The sequence below is a fragment of the Pollachius pollachius genome (genome assembly GCF_949987615.1).
Source record: "Pollachius pollachius genome assembly, chromosome: 2".
NCBI classification, from domain to species: Eukaryota; Metazoa; Chordata; class Actinopteri; order Gadiformes; family Gadidae; genus Pollachius; species Pollachius pollachius.
The window spans coordinates 27,886,004-27,912,362 of NC_136935.1; the positions used below are offsets into that span (position 1 = coordinate 27,886,004).

General features: G+C 42.3%; 1 protein-coding gene across 1 annotated transcript in view; it reads left to right on the top strand.

Moving 5' to 3' along the window:
• Window positions 1-26,359, top strand: part of vegfc (vascular endothelial growth factor c) — a 65,087-nt gene that overhangs the window by 15,634 nt on the left and 23,094 nt on the right. Inside the window, exons 2-3 of the mRNA XM_079758589.1 lie at window positions 17,998-18,256; window positions 19,798-19,988. Of these exons, the coding sequence (XP_079614715.1) occupies window positions 17,998-18,256; window positions 19,798-19,988 (450 nt within the window). The remainder of the gene's footprint in view (window positions 1-17,997; window positions 18,257-19,797; window positions 19,989-26,359) is intronic.

Consider the following 26,359-nt stretch of genomic DNA (forward strand, 5'->3'; position numbering starts at 1 on the left):
TGCAGATTCAGACTTCCCAGCCTGGTGCAGGTCTACAATTGTGTTTCTGGTGTCCTTTGACAGCTCTTTGGTCTTGGTCATAGTGGAGTTTGGAGTGTGACTGTTTGAGGTTGTGGACAGGTGTCTTTTATACTGATAAGGAGTTCAAACAGGTGCCATTAATACAGGTAACAAGTGGAGGACAGAGGAGCCTCTTAAAGAAGAAGTTACAGGTCTGTGACAGCCAGAAATCTTGCTGGTTTGTAGGTGACCAAATACTTACTTTTTACCATAATTTGCAAATAAATTCTAAAAAAATCAGACAATGTGATTTTCTGGATTTTTTTTTTTCATTTTGTCTCTCAAAGCTGAGGTTTACCTATGATGAAAATTACAGGCCTCTCTCGTCTTTTTAAGTGGGAGAACTTGCACAATTGGTGGCTGACTAAATACTTTTTTGCCCCACTGTACTTGGGTATTACTTTGGATTGCAAGTTACAGTGGAGCTTTCATGTGGAGTGTTTGTTCAAAGATCTGTCAGCGGCTATAAATTTTGCGTAGACCAAGGGTCCATGGTGTGGATAAGTACATTATGATGTTGTTTTACAGAGCTACCATTGAGTCCATAATACGCTATGGCATCACAACATGGTTCGGTAACCTGACCGTAAGAGCCAAAGCACAACTCCAGAACCTTGTTAGGAGGGCAGGGAAAATATTGGGAAAAGGAGATTAAAGGAGATTTTTGAGGAAACAGTTAGGAAGCAAGGTTCTAAGATAGCCACAGACCCAACCCATGTCCTAAACATGGAGTATGAGCTGTTGCCTCTGGGCAAAAGATACCGGCTCCCATTTTGTAGGTTAAATAGATTAAAGTTCTCCCTAGTTCCGCTATCAATTAAGCTACTTAATGGAAGGAGCATTCCTTGATGGAACAGTGCAATAACTTTTGAGGCAATAGTGCAGTAACTGGTTGGGAAATAGTGCAATAACTAGTGGGCAGTGCATCATCCTTATGGATACTTGTACGCGCTTGGGTAGTTCCTAGACTATGTTTTTTATAATGGGTTTCAAGGTGGGGGTGAGGCCATGTGTTTGGGTAATGCAATGTGTTTCATGTTTCATGTTTTTATGTTTGTCTATGTAAAATCTTTATGTATGTGTCGCCGATGCTCTCTTTGCCCAAAGCAAATTTCTCTTGTGAGAGAGACAATAAAATACTTACTTACTTACTAATTACCTACATTGTTGCTCTTTGTTCATTGTGTCGTGTTCTTTCTTTTCCTTGGATTTATTAGCAGGCTTCACTGTGTGGGGTTGCTATAAGGTCACAATGTTTACGTAGCTGCCGTGGCTATCACCATCTGGCTTAAATCCTGCCCTACCATAAGGTTACTTTTGGAGGTGGAAAACGTGAGCCTTAACTGAGCTTGGCTATTCAGTACCCTCACTACTGGGCTGAGGCGTGCTGGGTCCGAAGCGTACCCATCGGTTGAAAAGCACTAATAGACCCTCTAGTGCCTATAGTGATTAGCATTAGTTCTTCTGTTGATTAAGGCTTCAAGTGGTGCTGGAGCTGAGTCATGGGGGACTTTGTATACCAACCAGAAGTTTGCATATTTTATTCGGTCATCCCAGCTTGAAATCTTATCTTTCTTATCTTATCTTTTTTTAAGAATAGGGCAGTGGATAATTGCCAGATAATTTACCAGTGCTTTGAGTGCTTGTTTTTACCGTGATGTGGTTTCAGCATGCTTTGATTAGCCCCTGACCAGCTTGTTAAACAGTCGTTTGAAAATCTGTGAAAATCAAAGAATGTAGAAACATCTTGAAAGCCTCTGTAGACTTTTGTAATGGATCAGAAATTTGCAAGATAACATTACCCGTTTACAGGTTTAATATTAAAGCTAAAAGAGAGGTTAGATTCAATGAACAACGTTACATATTTGACTTCACATATTGACTGTTTGGCACGTTTTGTTGGAGGCAGCGCTCTTTAAGCCATGTCGTGACCTGAGTCATTTAACTGATGAGTTTATCTGCAACATCTGTCTTGGTGCATACATTAGGATCTGAAACCCACTGACTTCCTCCGAAATGCACTTAACTGATATATATGCTATCTGATGTAGAATGCACTGTGGCAGATTAAATGAATTTCGAGATAACACACATATTTTATTTATAAGGTTTTTAGACCAATCGATTGGTCTTAGATGTTGGTTGAATTGTAGAAGATTTTCTGTGGATGACTACAGGCCAAGTGGTATGGCATGTTCTTCTCTGGAAGCCATCTGGACGTTGTCTGAATAAAACAGGGTTTGGAGATTTGACATGGGGACCCCTTGGAGGACATTCAGAGCACTCAAGGGGCAGCCGGTCTTCATTCCCACTTACAGGGTCATTGGCCCTGGAATCCGTGCAAATTGGCCCTTGAATCTGTGAGTATTGGCCCTGGAAACTGTGTATTGTCCATTTAATCTGTGGGTATTGGCCCTTTAATCTGCAGGTATTGGCCCTTAAATCTGTGGGCATTGGCCCTGTACCTGTGGGTATTGGCCCTGTAATCTGGGAGTATCGGCCCTGTAATCGGTGGGTATTGGCCCTGTAATCTGTGGGTACTGGCCCTTATTCTGTGGGTACTGACCCAGATGACTTGGAGAGTCTTTGTTGAATACTATATCAGACATAGCATTCAAAAAAGGTTGAGGTCTGTGGAACTTGTTGAAAGCATCACCTTGTGTGTGTAGCCCATTTCACACAGGCAGTCTTACCCTGCAAAGTTACAGAGGATTCCCAGCAGGGGAATGTGTGAATGGAAACAGGGGGCGATATTCTGGGAAATCTGCAGAGGCAATTTTCCTGCTTAAGAAGGAGTGACGTTTTAGATCACTGTACGGCTGTGACGTGAATGAAAGCAGTCACATTGCAGGGAGAGACACGGAAAGGGGACGTCCGTCTGACGTAAGACACTGTCAGATAGAGCGACGAACCAATCACAAGACACTGCTGAGGATGTCTTTTAAACCGGGACTGTTTATCTTATCTGATCACCTAAAAACTGCTTTTTAGGTGATTAGATGAAGTGATTCACATATAATAATATAATCTGTTAGGAATGATGTCTGGCCATCTGTGTTTTAACTCACTGCACTGTGTAGATCAGTGTGTGAGCTGGTCACCTCTAATCTAAGATTAGAAACCAGGTGGAAGGGATTATGCATTTGCCCTGGCCACTGCAACACACACACACACACACACACACACACACACACACACACACACACACACACACACACACTTTCTTGTGCGTTCTTGTCTTTCCATTGTCCTTTCGATGCCCCCACCATTCTTTACTTGAAAATGCCCTATTCTATATAACATGCTATATACAGAATAGGTAATGGCTATGTTTGTGTATGGGTTGGTTTTTGTGTGTGAAAAAGAGAGCCCAATAGAGCCACAAAGTGGAGACAGATGAGGACAGGTGGAAAATGACTCCTGGATATGGTTATTCATACATGGCTCCCTAGCCATTTAAATGTGATTTACAGTCAGCAAACCATAAATTGTCTCATTTTGTTTTAAACATGCTAGTATGTTTTTTATGATCTTCACAATTTGAGTCAATGCCCTTTTGTCACTGTTACAAAAATAAAAGCAAAACAATCCAAAAAATAATTCAGATTTTAAGTTGCTTTCTTCTCGGTATGTAGAACTACCTTGAAGAAAGCACTTTAAAATTAGCATACCCTTAAGACGATGAGAGGCCATGCTAATAACAGTGTGTGTGTTGATGTGTGGAGCTCCGTCTCAGTGGATGTTGTTTACTGCATCCAAGGAAAGGTTAAGATTCTCAGACACTTGTAGTAAAACACCACGATGTGTAGTATATTTCATAAACAACATCGCTCTTTAAAACGCTAATACTCAACGCCTTGTACTAGCTAAAATAAGAAATACAGGGTTGCCCTTGGCCGTAAACCATGGCTGGAACACCTCCTCCCTTCTTCCTAAAGCTCTCGGCCCATAAATCTCATCTTGTTTGAATTGGAGCTGAAAAAAGGAGTTTCACTTACACCTTAAACACCTAAGAAACATGGTGAACACGCACAGACCACTGCATTCAGAGACCACGGTGTAGATAGAACATCAGCCCTGGTTGTCAGATGACATTGTACATATGCAATAGAAATACAAAAAATGGCTCAAAGGAACAACTATTTTAGAGTGCAGAGCTTGAAGTCCTCCTTTTGGAAAATCAATAGTGACAGTAATGGTATTTGAGCACTTGCTAAGGTGAAGGAGAGGGACAATATAATGAATGTTGCTAATGCAGAGTTTATTTAAAAAATTGCAAAGCAATACGTGTGTCCATGTATTTTGAGCTGTAATTATTATTAATACAACCTAAAATATGAATAATGCCTGCTTCAAATAGGAGAGTTGTCCTGAGGGTAGGCTGTAAGACAGTTTGGGCCAACTCACAGAGAACAGCATCCTGAAGAACTCTGGTACAGTTTATGCTTAAGCCACACACACAAACACACACACAGTCAGCCAGTCAGTCAGTCAGTCAGTCAGTCAGTCAGTCAGTCAGTCAGTCAGTCACTCACTCACACACACACACTCACTCTCACACTCAGACTCACACACACACACACACACACACCTCATATAAACCCAGACACGCTACAGTCATTCTTGTTGATATATTAGTCAACCAGCCAAGAGCTGTATCGCCACACTCTTAAAACAGAAGGCTTGATCACCATAACCCGTGTCTGCATTCTGACGGATCCCTCACTTGTTCTATATCCTAGCAACATACAAAGCCCTATGCCTATGCTTACTGTATTAGGATTCAAACCCCGAAGGTGCATGGCACTTATTGTTATTGCCTTATTGTTTTATTATAATCATTCCGCAACGACATGGAGGAAATTACACTCCTCAATCATGTTCTGATTATCCCCTGATCTTTCTCACCGCCCAGCTGCTTATTGGTTTGAGCACGGTGTTTATTCCAGAGGTTTGTAGTTTGATTCCACTCTATACCTTGACCTATACCGGTCAATGTTTGAGATTATCCCAGTGTCCTTTATCATTCAGGTTGAAATAACATTGTTATCTAATTAATTAATTTTTAGTTAAAAAATATTATTATTCTGCCACATCCTATAGTCTGTCATGCTCCAAACATAAGTGTGTAGAAAGAGCCTACTCCTGAAAAAATGACTGATCGCCTGAAGGTCAAGAATTGTTTCAATCCCTCCAGGTACAAACACCGACCCCATTTTTGCCATTAAAACAAAACAATGTAGTTGAAAAAACAACTAAGTGTGGAGAACACGCCCACTTGTAAAACATGTCCTGATCTCCCAGTGTTGGTACGTTACTCGATCCCACCGGGTCCCTCATATGATCTGAGGAAACTGCTTCTCTATGGTTTAATACTAAGCAATGGTTTACTTCCCACAATGAAGGCCCTATCCTTGAGTCCATGGTCTACAATGGTCCACTCCTTTCAGCAATAGAGCCATCATCCTTAATTCTATGGTCTACTTCTAAGTGATGGCCTAAAACTTCCAGCAGTCAACACACTATCTCTGAACACACATGGTGTGGTTGGAACGGAGCAAACCTTGGGCCAGGCGGCGGTAATGGCCTGGTCTACATACGGCTACGTCCAGCAATCTGGACTGAGAGATTGCACGCAACAGAACCACCATCAATATTGGAGCAATTCCAGTAACAGGGGTGCTTTGGCCTCATAGGGGAACTTTCTCATACTGAGGAAGATGGCAGAATGTTCCAGTTTTGATTATGACTGTTTAATTTCAAGTGATTCAATTCTAAATGTTTCCAACTTCAGGCACAGCTGTGTACTGGACACCAGTTAATGCTGCTTGCAGTTATATTTAAAACTATTTGCAAAATGTTTATTGTTGTATTATGGATATCAACTAATACAATTACATAAGTCTGACTGCAATTTTGACTGCAAAACAGTAGGCCTGATATCAATTTCATAATAATTATATGTAGAACTAGTTTATGTTGTTTTTGTTAATTATCATGTGTCAAAGCCAGGAATAGGAAACAATAGCTTTGGCGAACCACAGGCTTCATGACTCTAACGACAAGTCCAGACCCCTCGTAGATTGTGTGCTCACCTAAGAAAAAGTTCTAAACACGAGGGCCTTGGTGGAGGCCAGAGGTTCTCCTTAAATGCTCATGCAAAAGATTGGAGCATCAGACCGTGCGTAACAGTGGTTCATCAATGGCCCGTTGGGTCATTCTCTAGCATCACCCATTGCAGTTTGGAAACAACGTGAAATGCTGACCTTTTTTATATAGTGTCAGGGTCAAAAGAGGTCAGGTGAGCATTGGTAAAGTTAAGGTCATGTTTTCTGTGGTTGTTAAGGTTAGGTTTTAACTAGAGGCTAAAGGGTTAATGCCATTGTTTTACCTAGAGGCTATGGCTTTTTTGTAGCCTCATTTGGAGACAATCTCTTTGGGATTTCTGCACTCTTTTAAACAGACATTTGGGAGACTGTGCCCTTTAATGTTGAAACACTGCAAAACTGTGTTTCAATATTTCCCAGTGTGTTATTGGAAAATTAGCAACACAATCATTGTAAAGTTATCAGAAATGTTATGAGGGGATTACTTCCAGGAACATTTTTTTGAACTAGTGCAGAGAAACTTTGTACGAATCTAATAGTATGTGTTTGATTTTGAACACATACTATAAGATGTTAAAGGAAAGCTTTGGGATTTTTCAACCAGGACCCTAGTTCTGATCATTTGGGTCTTAGTGCCAGATTAACCGAAAGGTAAAGAGACTTGTTTTATTTTCTGTAGGGATCCTTTATATAAGGTTAGAATAGAATCTGACCCGATGAAAGCACTTTCAGAGGATGTACATTGTCTGGGTACTATTCAAAGGACTCTAAAGGATAACCCAAATTATCGGAAAATAGGGTTTTCCGAAGCTTATACAAAAAATTGTGATGCCACAACACACATAGCATAACACACACATGTAATACGACTTGTGTGTTGTCAAATACTATAATTACTATTTAAATCTTTAAATCTTCAAAGTGCTACAATGCACATTAAAAGATAAATACAACATTAAAGACTAACTAGATTAAAAAGAAAAATAACAGAGAAAAAAAATCATTTAAAAATAGCAGGCTTGACTTAAGCACGTGTGCGACTTACTGAAAGCGCACGATTTACTAAAACCGCTCGTGTGAATTACTAAAGGGCGCGTGCAATTTACTTAAGCGCGCAATTTATTTGGAGCGCGCATGCGACTTACTTAAGTGCCCGTGCGCTTAAGGTCTCATATGTCACCTCCTGGGCTCCCGCTCTGTTTTGTGTAGCAATCCCATCGTGGTTTTATGCATTTATCTCTCTCAATCTGGTTTAACCTATGACATCAATAATAAAATGTGTCTCATTTTATGTTCATTGCGGAAAAAACTAAATGCAGAGGCAAAATGCAGCTGGGATTTGAGTTCAAGGGGAATTCTGTATCAAACGTGGCATGATGTATATGGACTAAGGATTTTGGGGAGGATTTGAAGTGCACAAAGGAGCAGGGAGCAGAATAGAAGCATTTTCTCTTGTTCCTTGATGAAGTCAGGCAATGGGACAGAGGTCTGTGATTGGGGAACTATGAATAATGTTACTTCACTGGCCGCATTATCTAAGTGCTGTTCAAAATGCTCAATTTCATTTCTGAGTAAAAAATGAAAGTGAATTCTACTAATAATAATTTTTGGCAGTACTGTCCCCCATGGCTGCAGCATTAAAACGCATCACTGTTGCCTAGGTACATGGTTGGGACTTCTACCTTGTTGTGACTATGTTGTGATATTCTTAGATTAATATATATAGATATATTTATCACATCTGAGTCCTGTGGACCAGTGCACGCCAATGCCATAGCATTAGTCCCTTTCACTATTTTGAAAGGGACTTCGTATTTCTGCAGTCTTGTTAACTGCTTGACGTTATTTTACTTATAACATGTTACTAAACATTTGCTTATCTACAGTAATTTAACTCTTTCTATCTACTTTTACGTCTTACAGTCTCCCCAGATGTCATATTACTACAGTCTCCTCAGGTTTCATTATATTACAGTCTCCCCAGGTGTCATGTTATTACAGTCTCCTCAGGTTTCTTTCTTATTATTACAGTCCCCCAAGTGTCATGTTATAACAGTCTCCTCAGGTGTCATGTAATTACAGTCTCCTCAGGTGTCATGTTATTACAGTCTCCTCAGATGTCATGTTATTACAGACTCCTCAGGTGTCAGATTATTACAGTCTCCTCAGGTGTCATGTTATTACATATCACAGGTGTCATGTTATTACAGTCGCCTCAGGTTTATTTTTTATTACAGTCCCCCAAGTGTCATGTTATAACAATCTCCTAAGGTGTCATGTTATTACAGTCTCCTCAGGTGTCATGTGATTACAGTGTCCTCAGATGTCATGTTATTACAGTCGCCTCAGGTGTGATGTTATTACAGTCTCCCAGGTGTTATGTTATAACAGTCTCCCAGGTGTCATGCTATTACAGTCTCCTCAGGTGTCATGTTATTAAGGTATCCACAGGTGTCATGTCATTACAGTCTTCTCAGGTGTCATGTTATTACAGTCTCCTCAGGTGTCATGTTATAACAGTCTCCCCAAGCGTCATGTTATTACAGTCTTCCCAGGTTTCATGTTATTACAGTCTCCTCAGGTGTCATGTTATTACAGTCTCCCAGGTGTCTTGTTATACAGTCTCCTCAGGTGTCATGTTATTAGTCTCCTCAGGTGTCATGTCATTAAATCTCACAGGTGTCATGTTATTACAGTCTCCTCAGGTGTCATGATATTACAGTCTCCCAGGTGTCATGTTATTACAGTCTCCTCAGGTGTCATTTTATTAAGGTCTCCCCAGGTGTCATGTTATAACAGTCTCCACAGGTGTCATGTTATTACAGTCCCCTCAGGTGTCATGTTATTACAGTCTCCTCAGCTGTCATGTTATTACAGTCTCCTCAAATGTCATGTTATTACAGTCTACTCAGGTTCATGTTATTACAGTCTCCCCATGAGTCATGTTATGACAGTCTCCAAGGTGTCATGTTATTACAGTCTCCTCAGGTGAGATGTTATTACAGTCTCCTCAGGTGTCATGTTATTACAGTCTCCCTATGTGTCACGTTATTACAGTCTCCTCATGTGTCATGTTATAACAGTCTCCCAGGTGTCATGTACTAAGGTCTCCACAGGTGTCATGTTATTACAGTCTCCCAGGTGTCATGTTATTAAAGTCTGCTCAGGTGTCATGTTATTACAGTCTCCTTAGGTGTCATGTTATAACAGTCTCCCTAAGTGTCATGTTATTACAGTCTTCCAAGGTGTCATGTTATTAATTCTCACAGGTGTCATGTTATTACAGTCTCCTCAGGTGTCATGTTATGACAGTCTTCCCAGGTGTCATGTTATTACAGTCTCCTCAGCTGTCATGTTATTACAGTCTCCTCAGCTGTCATTTTATTAGTCTCCTCAGATGTCATTTTATTACAGTCTACTCAGGTTCATGTTATTATAGAATTATCATCTGGTGTCATTTTATAACAGTCTCCCCAGGTGTAATGTTATACAGTCTCATCAGGTGTCATGTTATTACAGTCTCCTCAGGTGTCATGTCATTACAGTCTCCCAGGTGTCATGTTATGATAGTCTCCTCAGGTGTCATGTTATACAGTCTACCCAGGTGTCATGTTATACAGTCTCCTCAGGTGTCATGTTATTAAAGCTTCCCCAGGTGTCATGTTATTATTGTCTCCTCAGGTGTAATTTTATAACAGTCTCCTCAGGTGTCATGTCATTATAGTCGCCCCAAGTATCATCTTATTACAGTCTCTCAGGTGTCATGTTTTTAAGGTCTCCCCAGGTGTCACATTATTACAGTTTCCTCAAGTCTCATGTTATAAAAATCTCCCAGGTGTCGTGTTATTACAGTCTCCTCAGGTGTTATGTAAGCACAGTTTCCTCAGGTGTCATATTATCTCAGTCTCCAATGTATGATGTTATTAGTCTCCTCAGGTGTCATGTTACAGTCTCATCAGTGACATTTTATTATAGTCTCATCAGGTGTCATTTTATTATAGTCTCATTAGGTGTCATTTTATAACAGTTTCCCCAGGTGTCATGTTATACAGTCTCCTCAGGTGTCGTGTTATTCCAGTTTTCTCAGGTGTCATGTTATAACAGTCTCCCCAGGTGTCATGTTATAACCCTCTCCTCAGGTGTCATGTTATAACAGTTTCTCAGGGTTCATGTTATTACAGTCTCCTCAGGTGTCAAGTGTTTTTTAAAGTTAGCAATGTATTGGATATTGAACAGATTTCCGGCAACACTTTATAATAAGGTGCCATAATAAATAGCAAACTAGTCATTACCTAACCCTCTGTTAATATTTGTTAATTGTTACTAAAATATATATTTGGCACAAGTTAATAGTATTTTCATAATTAATTAAATATTAGTTGTTTGCATAACCCTAACCCAGCCCTAACACACGACCCTAACCCTAACCCTAACACACGGCCCTAACCCTAACCCTAACCATAACACACGGCCCTAACCATAACACACAACCCTTACCCTAACCCTAACCAGCGACACTCTGTGCTTAGTGATAAAAAGCTATTAACTTGTGCCAAATAGATATTTTAGTAACAATTAACAAATATTAACAAAGGGTTAGGTAGTGACTAGTTTGCTATTTATTATGGCACCTTATTATAAAGTGTTACCAACTTTCCATACTGGTAAATTGGTGGAAAATACTGCTGAATGTTGTTTGCGAACCAAAAGAAAGTGCCTTCAAAACAACTAGGTCCGCTCGTTGACGTTGGGAACGTGTATTCAAAACAATGCATCATAATTCCTGCATACCTAATATTTGTTATTAAATATAGAAACTAAGGACTTGAGGTAAGGACATCCCTTAAATATGAATAAAGACCAGTCGACAAAGGGAGGAATGACCTCAGGCGTCTCACAGAGTTCTTACTCAAGCACAGCCCTGTTTATGTTTTCAGATGTTTTCATGTTTTCTAAAAGCTCTTCATTCATGCTGAATAAAATTGTGGCAGAACTGTAGTGTCTTTATAAAAAACAATGACTGAGGGCTGATGAAGTGAAACATAGCTTTCTGTCTGCTCAGGTTTGGCAATGGGAGCCAGTAGATCACCGTGCTTGTCAATCTGTTGGGTCCATCAGATTTTCGGTTCTGTTTTTTGTTCTCCAGAACTATTCATGAAATTGTGTTTGTTTATGTGTTGCAATTCGATCCAAACTCAGTGTTGTCTATCTACAAGTCATCAAGGTTCACCAAAAACATCTCCAAGTAGGTGGTCCTATAAAGAATAGAAAGGCTTTTTCATTTAAGTGTGTGTGTGTGTGTGTATGTGTGTGTTTGTGTGTGTCTGTTTGTGTGTGTGTGTGTGTGTGTGTATGTGTGTGTGTGTGTGTGTGTGCAGAAGAGTTAAAGATTTAATGGAGTTGTATGTTTGCTTAAATGTCTGCCTGGCTAGCCTTGACCACTGAAGCACAAACATCTAAGCATGCCCGCACACACACACACACACACACACACACACACACACACACACACACACACGCACACACACACGCACACACACACACGCACATGCACACACACACACTCAGACTCATGGGGATGATCTCATTGGTGTGTGCATTCCAAGGGACCAGCGCAAAACAAATGACACAATAACGTGTTTTAGAACGTAAACACAAGTATTTCACGGACTGTATTACAAGTGTTAAGAGGTTGAAGACATCGTTTTTACGCAACAGGCCTAAACAGTTCATAACAGAGCAGCAATGTAAACCGCTTAGCTGCATGCTACCTTTAAAAGACTGCATGGAAGTGCAAACAAAGACAAACATGTTTAAATGTGTGTGGTTTTCTGCAGATGTTGACTTCTGATGTTGACCCACAGACCAAACTGAACCTGAGAGAAATTATTCTAGTGAAGTGAAGAAAATGCAGGTCTTCAAATGAACGATTTGAACTATTTCACTATTATTTGTGTTACCTTGATATCATCGTTTCTCAAACAGAGTCTGGGGAAGCTTATTGTAGATAGTAAGAAGTAAATATAATAAAATATGCCTAATATAATGTTGGATAAGGATACAGATTGATTCTATCCCTACTGCCTATTAATGACTGCAATAAATCAGTGCGACAAGCTATGTCAACCTATTTCTCTCTCTCTCGCTCTCTCTCTTACTCACTCTCTCTCTCTCTCTCTCTCAAGCTCTTGCTCTCTCCTTCCCACAAGCTTTCTACCATCTGCTATGAAGAGCATTTTGCGGTCAGCGTTTAACCTGCTGCTCTGTGTTTGACTCGCTTTCCTTCTCCAGTATACACGCATGATCGTCCACTCCAACAGAGAACTCAGAAAGGGAAAATATTACTCACAGAGGTGTAATTGCCTTACGGACAGATTGTTTTCTAGTGGAGGTTTTCTTTTAAAGCAATTGTATAGTTCTTAAGATGAATTACAGTTTGTTGTAAAATCGTGACATAAAAAGCTTATTCTGAGAGAGTGAGACCGAGAGAGAGAGAGAGAGAGAGAGAGAGAGAGAGAGAGAGGAACCCATGTACACACTTTAGGTTGTTGACTTCTTAGATGTATAGTTCAAGGCTTTGGGGGCGGAGCCTGCTGGTGCTGTGAGTCAGGGAAGACACGTTGTGTCCGTCAGTCAGGGAGGACGCGTTGTGTCCGTCTGTTGCCTTGTTCACATTAAATGCGTTGACGGATGGCCGAGGGCGTGTCTGACGTATAGGGGACTAGTCTCTGTAAACGCATACTGCAGCCAATCATATCGCTTCCCGCTACAAAGCCGATGTGTGGACATAAATACAAAAGATGACACAAACAACAGGTGACTAAAAACAATCCTCTCATTCCACATTTCTTTAAAAAAATATAACGGCCGGATTTTTCCTGCCTCTTCCTGCTTGTTATTGCAAAATGGATCCAGGTAATGCATGGAGCGTATTTGCATAACCTGGATCTGATTGGCCGACGGATCCACTGCTGCCTGAAAAGTTGAACATTTCTCAACTTTTTGACGCAGGCCACGGAGCCGAATGGATGGACGGACCCTCAATGCATTCCGCGAGCGCCCCATGCAAAGTCAATGAGATCCGTCGACGGACGGAGTTAGTGTGAACAAGCCCTCACACTACCTCTGTCCGTTGACGGATCTCATTGACTTTCCATGGGGCGCTTGCGAAATGCATTGAGGGTCAGGGGCAGGAAGAAGCAGGAAAAATCTGGTCGTTACATTTTTTTAAAGAAATGTGGAATGATAGGATTGTTTTTAGTCACCTGTTGTTTGTGTCGTCTTTTGTATTTATATCCACACATCGGCTTTGTAGCGGAAAGCGATTTGATTGGCTGCAGTATGCGTCTACAAAGACTAGCCCCTATACGTCAGACACGCCCTCGGTCATCCGTCGACGGACGCAAGTAGTGTGAACAAGGCATAAGTCAGGGAGGACACGTTGTGTCCGTCTGTCAGGGAGGACGCGTTGTGTCTGTCAGGCAGTGCACTGACTTGAGGTTAATGTGGCTTTGGGTCTAAAGAGGTAAAGGTGTGACTGCAGTGTATCTGGTTGAGTAGGTAATTGACTGATGATGCAATTTCAGTTGTGTGCATGCATGTGTGCCTATTTGTGTTTGTGTGTGCATGTGTTTGTGTGTTTTTGTGTGTGTCTCTGTGTTTGTGTGTGCATGTGTGTGTGTGTGTGTGTGTGTGTGTGTATGCAAACATGTTGAGCACAAGTTATCAAAAAATGTATATACTCATTTGAATTTAAACTGCTGTTCAGAACTACTATTTTATTGACAGCATATCAACGAATCTGTGAAGTGAATCAGTTTCGTTGCCCTGTTCAGTTATTTGGAGATACTTCAGATAATGAATGATCCTAGCTTACTATGATGACAAGCAATCCCTCCTTCATCTGGTCCCTCTCACAGCAGACTGTGAGATGCGTGCGGAGCCTAAAGGAACCGTGGTGCCTCTGGCAGCCGTGACCAAACCCACCAAGACTCCGAGACACAGCATCAGTATATTTGTGGCCATGACTATCTGAGATGGGATTGAGTGCAATTCCAGATGCAGAACACAAAGAGAAACGCGCTGTGAGTTGTACAGACATACAGACAGAAGGGAATGAGAATTCCAGGACAGGGGAGTGTTTCAGCAGCTTCTGGATCCCACAGTCTCTGAACACACTATTCTGGATACTTTGAAAATGTCTTATTTTCTCAGTTTGACCATTTTGTCTACACTACTACATTGTACCAGGTTCATCTAGACCAGTGTGGCCATGGCCTTACTTTGCTTTAGCCACCTTCCCACTGCAAGGACTAATATTTTCCTGTCTACAAATCTTTTTTGGTGATCAAATAATATTGCAAGTTTGCACTGAGTATGATGTATGATGTGTATAATGAATATTTGCTGCGTCATTGATGTATTCCATTGATATCTTTCAAACTCACAATATTAGCCTAGTGTATATACAACTTGAAACTTAACTAGATAGGATTTTATTCCAAATAAATGATCGAACATCTTGAAAAATCATTGCAAAGAAATACCTGGAACTGCACATACTTTGGTGCTTTGGCAAGTGATGGTACCCACTTCTTGGAACACAAACAGAAGAATACATATTTTTCTGAAAGATATTTCCATAGGTTGCAGTCCTAATATTGGATGGATTTGGAACAAGGACACTCGTTTCTTCTGCTATTGTACCTTGTTGTGGTGTGGAGATCTCCATGTGATTATGTTTCATATCTTTTGTACCCAGGTCTTTTGCTTGGTCTATTTAACAAACAGCATTGCCATAACGTGTTACACCGGGTCAATGTTGGACTTCTGTTGGATGCGTCCGAAATCAAAGCGGTGGATTTTGATTGAGGATGTCTGCATTGCTGCAGACAATCAAGGTTACTTTGGTGGGGAAACTGAAAGTGGCCCTGATTGATTCTTTCAGGACCCCCATCACAGCAGTCCACCCCATGCATGGACACACAGCCGCGTTCAGGGGACTGGGGAAGTTGGGCCCGTGTCCCACGAGGGGTAACAGGCTGGCTCACTTCCTGCAAAAATAACTTGGCCTGGCCAATTGTTTGTGAGGCGAAGAACAAAAGCAGACCAGCGTTTGTATTAAGGCAGACACTGTAGATGTATGCCGGCGGCCCTTTGTCAATTGTTTTGGTTCGGACTCCTTTGAGTGGAACTGTGAATTGTAGAACCACTTTTTTCCCACGTGAATCCAAGAGACAAATAGGTAGTACAGACATTGTGATACATGTGTCCTGTAAGGAGTGTTGCAGCCCACACACACACACACACACACACACACACGCACACACACACACACACACACACACACACACACACACACACACACACACACACACACACACACACACACACACACACACACACACACACGTGAATCTATGAGACCAATTGGTAATACAGACATTGTGATGCTGTGACACACACACAAAAACACAGAGACATTGTTTCTAGTAGGAGTTATTTGGTGTGTCTGTATTATAAACAATTTGGTGAATTGTTGACTGAGCATTTTGTTTGTACTTTTTTGTCTTTTCACAGTATTCAGTATGTGCTTGTGTGCGGTGTGTCTGTCTGTTTGCATAGGTGCATGTGAGTTTGTTTGTCATTTTGTCTTTCACTATATTGGCTTAGCTACCTACAAGTGTGTGTGTGTGTGTGCGCGCACATGTGTATGTTTGTATATGTGTGTGTTTGTTTGTGCATGCATGTGCTTATTTGTCAATCTGTGTGTTTCTGTAAACTCTGATGCTTGCTTGTGTCCTATTTGATGCCCCAGTCTAATAGACCAGCTTTCTACTCTTTAGTTATTGTCCTTCAGTCTGGTATTCAGTGGCAGAGTTTGTGTGTGTGTGTGTGTGTGTGTGCATGTGTGTGTGTGTGTGTGTGTGTGTAAGCCTATGTTGTGAGAGCACATGTGTGTTCCAGATCAACTTACTGAGAACAGGCTTCTGTTTTCACACTTCATCTGCCCAGGGAATGTGTGTGTGTGTGTGTGTGTGTGATTTGGAGTGCGGGTGTTTGTGTGTATGTCTGTATGTGTGTGTGTTTGGGTGTGCGTGTGTTTGGATGTGTGTGTTAGTATTTGTATATGTTTGCTTGTGCGTGCAAGTGTGTGCGTGTGTTTGAGTGGTGGTATGGGTTTGGTGGTGGTATATGTGTGTGAATGTCTGTGTGTGTATGTGTGTGTTTGTCTGCAGGGGTGTGGGTGCATGTGTTTGAGTGTTGGTGCGTGCGTGTTTGTGTACACACACACACACACACAAACGATACTCAGGTGATATGATTGGTTGTTGATTTGACTGTTCAAAGACCATACTTTATTAGACAATTGCTTCATATCCCAATAAACGATATACATTTATATACCTTAAGCATCTCGTTTGAAGCAGGTATATGTTGTTCTGCATGTTTTAATAGCAGAGGTAGCTCCTGCAGAGCAGATCAGTTATAAGCCTGCAGTAGCCTTCATTAGATTGTTAGCCAGTAGTGTCCGTCAGCACTAATGATGACTCATGGCAATCAGAATTTAAAGATTTTTTTATTCGAGCCAATCTGAAGTTACTACTCCAGTAAGGTGATTTATTTGGACATGCTGCTATCTTACCTCGTTCCACGGTGTTCTCACCTGGACAGAACACCTGAACAGGGTTATCAACATGGGGTGCTCAACATGGGGTGCTCACCCTGTCTGATATTGGTGAGAGAGGGCCGGACTTCCTGGCATACTGCGGAGGGAGTGATATCTGGTTCTGTTCCATGGGTTTAGTGGTGATAGGCAGGAGAGAGGGAGGGTCTTCTTAAAGAGCGTTATCCGGTTCAGTTCCATGGGTTTATTGGTGATGGACAGGAGAAAGGGAGGGTCTTCTAGAGAGAGATATCCGGTTCAGTTCCATGGGATTAATGTAATAGACAGGAGAGAAGGTGGGTCTTCTAATAGAGGGTTATCGGGTTCAGTTCCATGGGTTTAGTGGCGATAGACAGGAGAGAGGGAGGGTCTTCTAGCGAGAGATATAATATCTGCTACAGTTGTTCATTCCAGTATTTAGTCTCCATGTCTTTGCTGGCCTTTCTGAGCCTTTGGTTACCTAGTGACGATATGCGATAATATTTCTGGCATTGGCAACTGAAAGTACATTTCATACATTGATTTTGATAATACATTACTACGAGTTGTTGTGTTGTTACAAGAATATCTTTAAGAAGCATTGAAAAAGGGTCTAAACTGTTCATAGGGAGAGAGGCTTTACTGGAAGCAGTGACTAAATACATATTGAATATAATAACTTAGAATTATCTACAGAACATATAAGCATTACATTGATTCATTGTTATAATACAATAATGCAACAAAATGTGTGCAATGCAGCCATAATATTATGTTCAAACTTATTTATAGTGTTTCACTGCAGCTACAGAGCTTGTTCATCTCAATGACCACAATACTTTAGGAGTGGAGCAGCATAGCAGTGTGGTTGGTACTACGGGTGTTTTGGTCGTTAATTAATCTTGAACTGTCATTACAGGGAGACATTGTCGTGCTTTAGAATGATGCAGCTTTTACATGCGTGACGTGGCTAAACAAGGTTTTGATTAGCCTGGCTTACGTTGATTTGATGAGGATTTCAAGGCACTATAACATTCTTGAGTCCCCGTACAACGTATTTCAAAGGGTCCTGCGATTGAATTCTGTGTTAAAACCCTATTGGCTTTGTTCAAAGTGCAAACCCTCATTGGGTTGAGGGGATTTGAGAGCGTGAGGATCCAGAGATGATGATTGTCCCCCCCACAGGAACCCCCCCCGGAGTCCGACATGGAGCAGAGGCTGCGCTCGGCTTCCAGTGTGGACGAGCTCATGAACCTGGTCTACCCCTCCTACTGGTCCGCACTCAAGTGCCGCTCTAAGCTGTCGACGGCGGCCGGTGGCATGGGGGGCATGGCCTCCGGCGCCCAGGCCGCCTTCCGCCTGTCAGGGGCCCATGGGGCCCCCACACGGCCCCTGGAGGAGCCCGGCTACGCGGCCGCCTTCTACAACATGGACGTCATGAAGAGTAAGTGATTCTATGGTTCCTGTTTGGATTTGAGCTGATTGTTCCATTACAAACATACAAAATCTCTAAGATACAGTAGTAAACCAAAACAAACAAATAAACAATAACAACATGAATCAACATGACGTTACAATTTGAGACTGAAAAGTTGAGACTATCATGATACACAATTATCTACATTATTATAAGAAACACAATGGATAAAAAAAACATAAAATAGTAAACTGTTCAGATAGTGAATAAGTGGAACCCAACTGGGAGGCTTCAGAATGTGTCTCATGATGTCACAGTGAAGGGCCCGTCAGAGTGCTGTTATACTGAGTGTCAGCCTGCTGGGAGTCTGCGGTAGGTACGAGGCCGAGGGCCTGTATTACACAGCCAGTGGAGTTAGAGTCGGTGGGTTTGGCTGAGGAGGCGTGTGTGATTCTGATGCGTTAGCAGCTTAGTTACCATGGCATCACCAGAAGAATGGCAAACTGCAACTAGTCTGGAACCACTCCGTTCACTTTCCATTTCTAAAGGGCGTCACTAATCGGCGCAGAGCAAAAGGCCTCTGGACTCAATTGGATAGGCCCTCAACCAATCATAGCTATGAAACAGGTGACGCAGCACTGAGCCACGAAAACAATACATCTTTCTCCTCAACGAAAGCTTTAAGTGCAGTCCTCTTTTCTTCTTTTAGTGAAAATAAACTAAATACACACGTTTGTTTAATACTAAATATATGCTTAATACAGTCATAGGGGAATCAACAGACCGTTCTACATCAGCGGCAGCCATCTTTGTTGTTGTTGGTATGCCTCTACAGCGTTCCTCTGCACCGTCATCGTATTTATCCCGCCTCCTGTTAGATAAACTGTTATGATTGGTCGGTCTCATTCAAAAATGCTTTTGTATGGGATGGAGACCAGACCTTATCTGCAGAGCAAATTAACTTGATCTGGTGAGATTTTTCTGGTTCAGGCTAGCCAGGCTAGCTTACCATCATGAATGTAGGCTCATTGACAGTGATTAGAAACACCTGTAAAGTGATACATGTGCTGTTAAAAGACCCAGTTCTGTTATACTCCATATCAGCACTCATGGAATGCCCTGTTACCCAATCAAGTGACTTGGTCAGAACTAACTGTTGTATAAAGAGAAATTGTTTTTGAGAGATTCACATTCCTCCCCTTAAATGGGCGAGTGGCCTTGTGACTAGATAATGAACATTTGCAAAAAAATGAAAAGCCTTCTGGCATCGTGGAAAAAAGAGCAGCATTCGGACCAATCACCAAACCGGCTTAAATTGAGTCTGGTATCTTTCCTCATGTGTCCAAAACGTAAAATGTAAACATAAAAGAACAGCTTGTTTTAACTCTGTCCGTGGCTGTGTGTATGTGTGTGTGTGTGTGTGTGTGTGTGTGTGTGTGTGTGTGTGAGCATGTGTGTGTAGATGCATGTTCATGCAGAATGGCCATCCTAATGGAGGATGGAGGGGATGTGCAGGAGGTCTCTGTGACCTTGTGGGGCCCAGCTGTAACGGTCCTTGTGTGTTGCAGGCATTGACGCGGAGTGGAGGAAGACCCAGTGCATGCCCAGGGAGGTATGTGTAGACGTGGGCCGAGAGTTCGGGGCTCCCACCAACGTCTTCTATAAACCGCCCTGTGTGTCCGTCTACAGATGTGGGGGCTGCTGCCAGTCTGAGGATAAACAGTGCCGGAACATCTCCACCGGCTTCCTCAGCAAAACGGTCAGTGGGCCCCCTCTCTGTGTCTGTGTGTGTCGTCGGCGATGTGTCCCTACTCATATAGCGACACACAAATGTGGTCTGATTTACAAATTTACATTAGCCGTTATGGAGGGCTCGCACGGGGCTTCCTAGCCCCTCCCTGTGAGGCGCCTTTCTTTGAGTGCTGATTGTTTTATTGATCGTGTACACTACACCTTACGGAGATGGTGACTTTGAGGGTTTGTGGAAGTTGTGTGAGTGTGTGTTGATAGGCATGTCTGTTTGTGTTCATCCTTTTAACCAGTGCAAGGTGTGTTCCGCTGTCTCATAACATCTCAGAAAGTTGGAAGTCAACATTGTATTACACCATTTCAGTGGTTCAAAACGCTGTCTTTTACACCCATTTTTCTCTATAATGGTGTTAAGGCAGATATAAGACACTAGAAATGTATAAAAAAAATATTTGAATAGCGTGTTAAATTGCTGTGAAAAATGATTGAATACACGTTGAGTACGGTTCGGTTGATGACAGCCAAATGAGCTCCTCTTGGTTTTGGAAGCAAGTATTAAGGAATATCTTTAGGTTGTGTTCCCATGAAGGCCGTCTCTCTCTACCCGGTAACTCCATTTTACTCCACTTTATTCAACCAGGAAAATCCCATCAAGGGAGACCTGGCCAAGACAGGCAGCAGCATACAAAGCACATATAGTTACAGACAGAAGACAAAAGAGGACACATTCAAAAAGAAGTCAGCAAAGAGTACTCGTAATCATGGAAATTAAAACATTGACATCTTAACAAATCTGCCTATAATTCTTTATATTTTGGATCTAAAAGCCCTTTTTCTATTTTCCGTACGAGAGAGAGAGAGAGAGAGAGACTAAAGGACTGATTATGGTCCCACGTTCACGCAACCAAAGGGGTTTAGGGACCCCTTACGTCCTTGGGGACCCTCCTTGTGTGCACCGCAAGGGCCTGACGTGTGCCTCCCAAAAATTGGAACCTTCCGTTTAGGCGACGCAGCCGCAAGGGCTGTGATTGGTCCGCTCACTAATACCTGACGCAGAACCATAAAGGTTCACGACTGCATAGAAGTGTCTGCGGGTCATTGCGTGAACGTGGGACCATAATCAGCCCTTGAGAGACGGAGAGAGAGAGAGAGAGTAAGAGAGAGTGAGAGCGAGAGAGTAAGAGAGAGTGAGAGATAGTGAGAGAGAAAGAATGTGTGTTCAAATATTAGGTGAGTTCAGAGGTGACTTCCTTTAAAGTATGTAAATTAACAAAGATACCCACCCTTTGGGTGATACAGGGTGATGACGAGGTGTAGCACTACATTGGGTGCAAAGGATTATAAATATTGACTGATATCGACTGATGTTAAACACGTCAGGATTACCATTCACTCTCCTTTGTTTGGCCTCTCTGTGTCTGAGCCTCACACTTCATGGCTCTCCTCATCTGGATACGCTAGGATCGGCTGCTAATGGGCGCCGACCTCCCATCCTTGACCTCCTCCGTCCCGGCAGGGTCAGCCACCCATGAACACGCCTGCTAATGGCCTGTCAGTCTCCCCCCCTCCCCTGCAACCTTGACCAGAAGGTCCCGGAAGATGGATGGAGGACCCTTGAACTCCTCAATGACCAGTTGTAAAGCATAAGAAAATAGTGGTGCCTTTGTTGTTAGATTTACGGACCTATGAGCAGTGTTTGTAATAACGCCGTTTAAAATAACGCCGTTAGGTAACGCCATTATTTTTCCAGTAACGGAGTAATCTAACTAATTACTGTTTCCGTCGTTACAACGCCGTTACCGTTACTGTACGTTAAATGCGGTGCGTTACTATGAATTGATTGAATAAACTGCGTAATTCAAACGCACCCCTGGCTTCAAACACAAACTGCTAGTGAAGACGCTGGGTGGGTTAACAACGAGGTAAGCGATTATGATTGGCTAAGGCCAATCATGTTTCATGGTAGCCAATCGGAGCCAGTGTTTTTACACACAAGCCAGGACACGCACGCCACACACACACACACGCAAACGCACACACCAAACAGATTCGATGAAGCAGCAGAAATGGCGAGTCCGGAGCAATCCGATGAAAAGTTGGCATTTTCTGTAGTATTCAGCAGATGTTCCACAGCCTTTGCAACTAAGCAAATTAAAATTCAGTTGGAAGTATATCAGGGCCTTGAATGGGCAGTTCAACCATTTAACACATTAAGGCCAAGTGAAAACTGCTCAGAAAAATCCAAATTGTTTGACACATAGCAACTATCTTTTTTTATAGTAACGCAAATAGTTACTTTTCCTGGTAACTAGTAACTTTTATTATAGAGTAATTCAGTTACTAACTCAGTTACTTTTTGGAACAAGTAGTGAGTAACTATAACCAATTACTTTTTTCAGTAACGCGTTACTATTTCCAAACCAGTAATCAGATTAAAGTTACTAATCAAAGTCACTGCGGTACTATTTCTTTACCGGATCACCGATTGGCGTTGAGAGCGATGGAGTGGTGTGTGTGTGTCTGTCTGCCTTTTTGTGTGAGAGTACGTGTGCGTGTGAAGCGAAAGTCTCTAAAGACTTCAATCTGTCAGAGGCGAGTGTCGACCTTGACTCTCCAGAGTCCGCGCCACCGGTTGTTAATAGCGGCGACCAGTTGTTAGTCGCGCGGTGCTGCGTGCGTGCGTGCGTGCGTGCGTGCGTGCGTGCGTGCGTGTGTTGCGCTGGAGCGACGGCAGCAGAAAGAGCTTGTGGGAGCCTCTACGTTATCGCCAGAGAACTAAACCCACGGGGAGGTCCGAGCAGCTTGAGCGCTACAACGCGCTGTTTACGTCACGCACGTGGAGATGCGTAGGGCGATCGCCCCGTAAAGCGTGCTGTGATATTTTGTCTACGCATTAAATGTTGGCAGAAGCGGTTGAAAGCCGTGTGTCAGTGTGTGCACCCAGGGCCGTAGCACCAAATTCTGGGCCCTGTATACAAGAGGTACTGATGGGCCCCCCCGAATTCCCACTACCAGCCCCCTGCGCACAATTGTGGGGGGGGGGGGGCAACACCCCCTGCCGCTTATTTTGAGGCGGCAGGGGGTGTTGTCGCAGCTAAATGTAACTAATAAAGTAATTTGTTATCTAACTTAGTTACTTTTAAAATCAAAAATCAGTAAAGTTACTAAGTTACTATTTTAAGGAGTAATTAGTAATCAGGAATCTGATTACTTTTTCAAGGTAACTGTGGCAACACTGCCTATGAGTAAGATATGACTATTCCAAGATCGTGGTGTTTGTCTTTGGGTCTGCGTTGATGTTCTGTAGTGCAGAAGAAATACGGTGACCACTGAATAAAAAAATAGCTTACTGAGATGTAGAACCGCAATACAGGGACAGCTTCCGTCGATGACCAGAAAGGATCTGCCCTCCGGTTTCAAGGCAAGCATGTGTTTTCTATTCCACCAAAAAACTGCTTTTAGTGAGAATATGGAGCCCAGAATGTTCCTCTCCGTTCCGTTCCTCAGGCCATGGGCAGTGGTCAATAATGGATGAAAAGGGAAATATGGGGAATGCTGCCATTAAGCAGAATCTGTGGTAATGTTTGTAATGGCCCCAAATTTTTTTTTTTTTTATCCTTACGTTTTCTTTGTACATGTACATATGTATGGAATAATGCATGGGAGAGTATGGCAATGCTATATATACTACTTAAATAACCCTTTTAGGAAAATGGTCATCAAAGGAGGCTATCTAACAGTCTACATGTGGTTAACTAGGAAAAGGGCCAGAGAGTTTAAAGGCATTACAACTGTGGTGGGTGTTGCCCAGGTCGATTGAATGAAGATTCTGTTAGCTCAAGTTCATTCAGAACACTCGTTGTGAGAGAAAATAAACACATCTGTTTAATCCAAGTTCTGTGTCTCTCTTCCACATCAATGAACTTGTGTCTGAACGAGGAGACACTAGGTTATTACAGCGCAATCTACTACTTATGTCTAAACAATGGATTACAAAGAAATCAACTGCTAGTGTCTGAACGATGGAACATGAGGTTATTACAGAACAATCTACTGCTACTGTCTGAACGATGGGACATGAGGTTACTACAGAAAAATCTACTACTACTGTCTAAACGATGGGACATGAGATTATAACAGAGAAATCTACTGCTATTGTCTAAATGATGGGACATGAGGTTATTACAGAGAAATCTATTTCTACTGTCTGAATGAGGGGACACTGGGTTATTACAGAGAAATCTATTGCTACTGTCTGAAAGATAGGAGATGAGGTTATTATAGAGAAATCTACTGCAGAATGAAAGGTCAACAGGACAATTAAAGCCTGAAAAATACTCGAAACCCCAAAACAATTTCGGTTATTTATTTGCCAAATTGTGTATGATTTATAAATTGGCGTATTCATCATACAGCCCACCAAGCCATGCCCATAATGGGGCGCCGGCCGTGTTCCAGGTTTTGTGAAACACCTCTTTAAACCCGCCCCCGAGCTATATGCTAGCTAGCAGTTCCCTCCAAACACCCTTTGTTGTCAACTTTAAATTGTTGGATGGACAAATGAATTCCACAGCAACAACCATTAATGGTGATTGACTTTCCGAAAGTAGTATGTATATCCTCCTAGTGAGTCAGTCCAATTGATACAACAGTGGTTACTGAAGATCTAACGATAGGACTTGATTACCTATTGTTTTAGCCCAGCGGCTTTATTCATTTCCTGCAGCTTGTAAACTTAATGAACTGGCAGAGGCAGCGGCGGCTCAAATGATTTCCTCCAAGTCTCGAGTCTCAACATTGGATCAGGTAGGAAAGGGCGAGGTTGTTTGTGCGCGTGTGTGTGTGTATTTATGAGGATGTGCATCAAACGTTTGCAGGCGGTAGAAAAACAGAGGAGGATGCCCATGTCCCATGTCCTCTGAAAAACAGAGGAGGGCATGGGAGAGGTTGCGGAGTTGAGGTGAGACAGGCAAGGCAACATTCCAATATCTAGATATATGTGTGTGTATATGATCCTGTGGCCACATCAGATGATGTATGTATATATATACATATATATATATATATGTGCTCTGACTATGCTTATAAACAGAAGGAAAGAGTTGGAATCAGCCAGTGAGACGGTAAGAGAATAGAGAGCGAGGAGAGGAACTCAGTAGCAGGCAGGGGGCTTTCACTGATTCACGATGAAGATGCAGTTTGGCAGTGACACCGGGGAGGTGAGAAAGTAGACCAGGGGAGGAGGAGAATGGCAGAAAGGGGAGAGATGTGAGCATGAGTGTGGAAAAGATGTATAGAAGATAAAGAATAGCAATAGAAGCAGAAGTGAGGAAAGTAATAGGAGATTTCGCCAACTCTTCCATAGATGCCTAGATATATTTCTGATAAAACCTTGAGGTCAAATGAGCATGATAAGTTGTGGTCATCTAGGAAGTGCTTTGAGCCCTCATCCAGAGGACGGGCAGTAGAGAGGGATGGGATGGAAAGCAAAATGATGTAGAAGCCAGCGGGGAAGGCAGGAAGGAAGGGAGTGAAGAGGAAGAAGGGAAGGAGGAAGTAGGCTGTAGGGTCATGAGCATTATCCCGCTCCCCCGCAACACAATTTCTGTTCTCTTGCTTCCTATGAGAAAAACAACAGAGACAAGCAGAACGCAGATGGAGTTTGAAGAATTTGACCAATCCATATCTAAAACGTGTAACAGAAATGGATACCTCTCCATCCAAACTTCTTCTAGCCTCTTAAAACCAAACCTGAAGGTCCTCTCTCTCCAATAACTATCATCAGAAGCACTCCATTTCATTCCCGTTGCATCGTGGAGAGAGAGAGAGAGAGAGAGAGAGAGAGAGAGAGAGAGAGAGAGAGAGAGAGAGAGAGAGAGAGAGAGAGAGAGAGAGAGAGAGAGAGAGAGAGAGAGAGAGAGAGAGAGAGAGAGAGAGAGAGAGAGAGAGAGAGAGAGAGAGAGAGAGAGGAGAGGGAGTCAAATGGGGTGTGAGTAGACAGGGCCGCCGCTCCCTATATGCAGAGTACACAGGGCCCCAAGTGCCTGGTGGGGGCCATGATAATTATTACATTACAAAATATCTAAATTAGTTATGAACAGGCCCACCGCTTTTTTTTTCTTAATTGTGTACCCTATCGCTCAATTCAGCCAAATTACAAGTTTTTACCCAATATACAGTGGGGCAAAAAAGTATTTAGTCAGCCACCAATTGTGCAAGTTATCCCACTTAAAAAGACGAGAGAGGCCTGTAATTTTCATCATAGGTAAACCTCAGCTATGAGAGACAAAATGAAAAAAAAAATCCAGAAAATCACATTGTCTGATTTTTTAAAAATTTATTTGCAAATTATGGTGGAAAATAAGTATTTGTCACCTACAA